This window comes from Penaeus vannamei, unplaced genomic scaffold (genome assembly GCF_042767895.1).
Source record: "Penaeus vannamei isolate JL-2024 unplaced genomic scaffold, ASM4276789v1 unanchor3031, whole genome shotgun sequence".
In the NCBI taxonomy this organism is placed as follows: domain Eukaryota; kingdom Metazoa; phylum Arthropoda; class Malacostraca; order Decapoda; family Penaeidae; genus Penaeus; species Penaeus vannamei.
This window is the reverse complement of record NW_027216017.1, coordinates 1-2,500: the sequence shown is the minus strand read 5'-3', so window position 1 is coordinate 2,500 and position 2,500 is coordinate 1. Positions and strand designations below refer to the sequence as shown.

Here is a 2,500-nt window from a genome sequence, read left to right as displayed (position 1 = left end):
TCATATCACTTGTCATGTCATATCACTTATTGTCATGTCATATCACTTATTGTCATGTCATATCACTTACTGTCATGTCATATTGCTTATCATGTCATGTCATATCACTTGTCATGTCAGGTCATATCACTTATTTCATGTCATGTCATATCACTTATATCATGTCATATTACTTATCATGTCATATATCACTTATGTCATGTCATATATCACATGTCATATATCACTTATCATGTCATGTCATATCACTTATGTCATGTCATATCACTTATCATGTAATATATCACTTATTATATCATGTCATATCACATAACATGCCATATCACCTATCATGTCACTTATATCACATATATCACTTATCATGTCACTTACCTTATGGGAGCCACTTTGCACATGTCCTTTCGATTTTGCACTTTCATATTCGGTTTCCATGTCGTAATTCTTGCTGACACCTGGGGAGGAGCTGACCTGAACCCTGACACCTGGGGAGGAGCTGACCTGACACCTGACACCAGGGGAGGAGCTGACTTGACACCTGACACCAGGGGAGGAGCTGACCTGACACCAGGGGAGGAGCTGACCTGACACCTGGGGAGGAGCTGACCTAACACCTGACACCTGGGGAGGAGCTGACCTGACACCTGGGGAGGAGCTGACCTGACACCTGGGGAGGAGCTGACCTGACACCAGGGGAGGAGCTGACCTGACACCTGACACCTGGGGAGGAGCTGACCTGACACCAGGGGAGGAGCTGACCTGACACCTGACACCTGGGGAGGAGCTGACCTGAACCCTGACACCAGGGGAGGAGCTGACCTGACACCTGGGGAGGAGCCGACCTGAATCCTGACACCTGGGGAGGAGCTGACCTGACACCTGGGGAGGAGCTGATTTGACACCAGGGGAGGAGCTGACCTGACACCTGGGGAGGAGCTGACCTGAACCCTGACACCTGGGGAGGAGCTGACCTGACACCTGGGGAGGAGCTGACCTGACACCTGGGGAGGAGCTGACCTGACACCTGGGGATGAGCTGACCTGACACCTGGGGAGGAGCCGACCTGAACCCTGACACCAGGGGAGGAGCTGACCTGACACCTGACACCTGGGGATGAGCTGATTTGACACCTGGGGAGGAGCTGACCTGACATCTGGGGAGGAGCTGACCTGACACCTGGGGAGGAGCTGACCTGACACCTGGGGAGGAGCTGACCTGACACCAGGGGAGGAGCTGACCTGACACCTGACACCAGGGGAGGAGCTGACCTGACACCTGGGGAGGAGCTGACCTGACACCTGGGGAGGAGCTGACCTGACACCAGGGGAGGAGCTGACCTGACACCTGGGGAGGAGCTGACCTGAACCCTGACACCTGGGGAGGAGCTGACCTGGTACCTAGGGAGGAGCTGACCTGACACCAGGGGAGGAGCTGACCTGACACCTAGGGAGGAGCTGACCTGACACTAGGGGAGGAGCTGACCTGACACCAGGGGAGAAGCTGACCTGACACCTGACACCTGGGGAGGATCTGACCTGAACCCTGACACCTGGGGAGGAGCTGACCTGACACCTGGGGAGGAGCTGACCTGAACCCTGACACCTGGGGAGGAGCTGACCTGAACCCTGACACCTGGGAAGGAGCTGACCTGACACCTGGGGAGGAGCTGACCTGAACCCTGACACCTGGGAAGGAGCTGACCTGACACCAGGGGAGGAGCTGACCTGACACCAGGGGAGGAGCTGACCTGACACCTGGGGAGGAGCTGACCTGAACCCTGACACCTGGGGAGGAGCTGACCTGACACCAGGGGAGGAGCTGACCTGACACCTGGGGAGGAGCTGACCTGAACCCTGACACCTGGGGAGGAGCTGACCTGACACCTGACACCTGGGGAGGAGCTGACCCGAGCCCCGCCCCTGGACAGAGGTCAGTGCAGTGAGCGACATTCGTCGGCACAAGCCGGGTTCCCATCTCCTGTGGTGTGCAGGGAGAGATCACCCAATTGGCGAGGCATTATTGTCACTCACTTGGCGTGATTCTCCAGAGCTAAAGCCTCCAGACTTGAGCTTGATTACGATATTATTTGACAACAAACTACACAGAGAGCTCCGCCAATTTCTCGTGGTTCGCCGCGACAATTGGCCAGGCCTTCTCTTGTAGTAAGTGCCCCACTACCGCTCCCTTGGAGAGCGAGGTTTCAAACCAGGTCTGGACCCTCTGGTCCTGGACATAGTTTGTGGCCACGCACCAAGGGCGTCTTTTCGGTGTCTTACTCTTGCCCTCTCTTTCTGATTTCCTGGTGCAGCCTGGGCCTGCGGGAAACGTTGATTTCCAACATTCGCCTGGGCTGCGGTGACGTGATCACACCCCCCTTGTAGCAGGATTGGGGTGCAGAGCGTTTACCACACCAAAACTCCAAGTTCAGCCCACCCAGGGGGATCTCCTGTCCTGTGGTGCTGAAGGGTCGAGTGTAGGGATCAGAGCTTTTTGTGAGGCCCTT

General features: G+C 55.9%; 1 protein-coding gene across 1 annotated transcript in view; it reads right to left on the bottom strand.

Annotated features, from left to right (window-relative positions):
* LOC138861219 (aggrecan core protein-like) overlaps positions 1–1,971 on the bottom strand; it is a 2,522-nt gene extending 551 nt beyond the window's left edge. Inside the window, exons 1-5 of the mRNA XM_070120130.1 lie at positions 1,844–1,971; positions 1,503–1,751; positions 992–1,189; positions 762–876; positions 373–581 (exon numbers count right to left, since the gene is read on the bottom strand). Of these exons, the coding sequence (XP_069976231.1) occupies positions 373–581; positions 762–876; positions 992–1,189; positions 1,503–1,751; positions 1,844–1,971 (899 nt within the window). The remainder of the gene's footprint in view (positions 1–372; positions 582–761; positions 877–991; positions 1,190–1,502; positions 1,752–1,843) is intronic.
* Between the last annotated feature and the right edge of the window lie 529 nt (positions 1,972–2,500).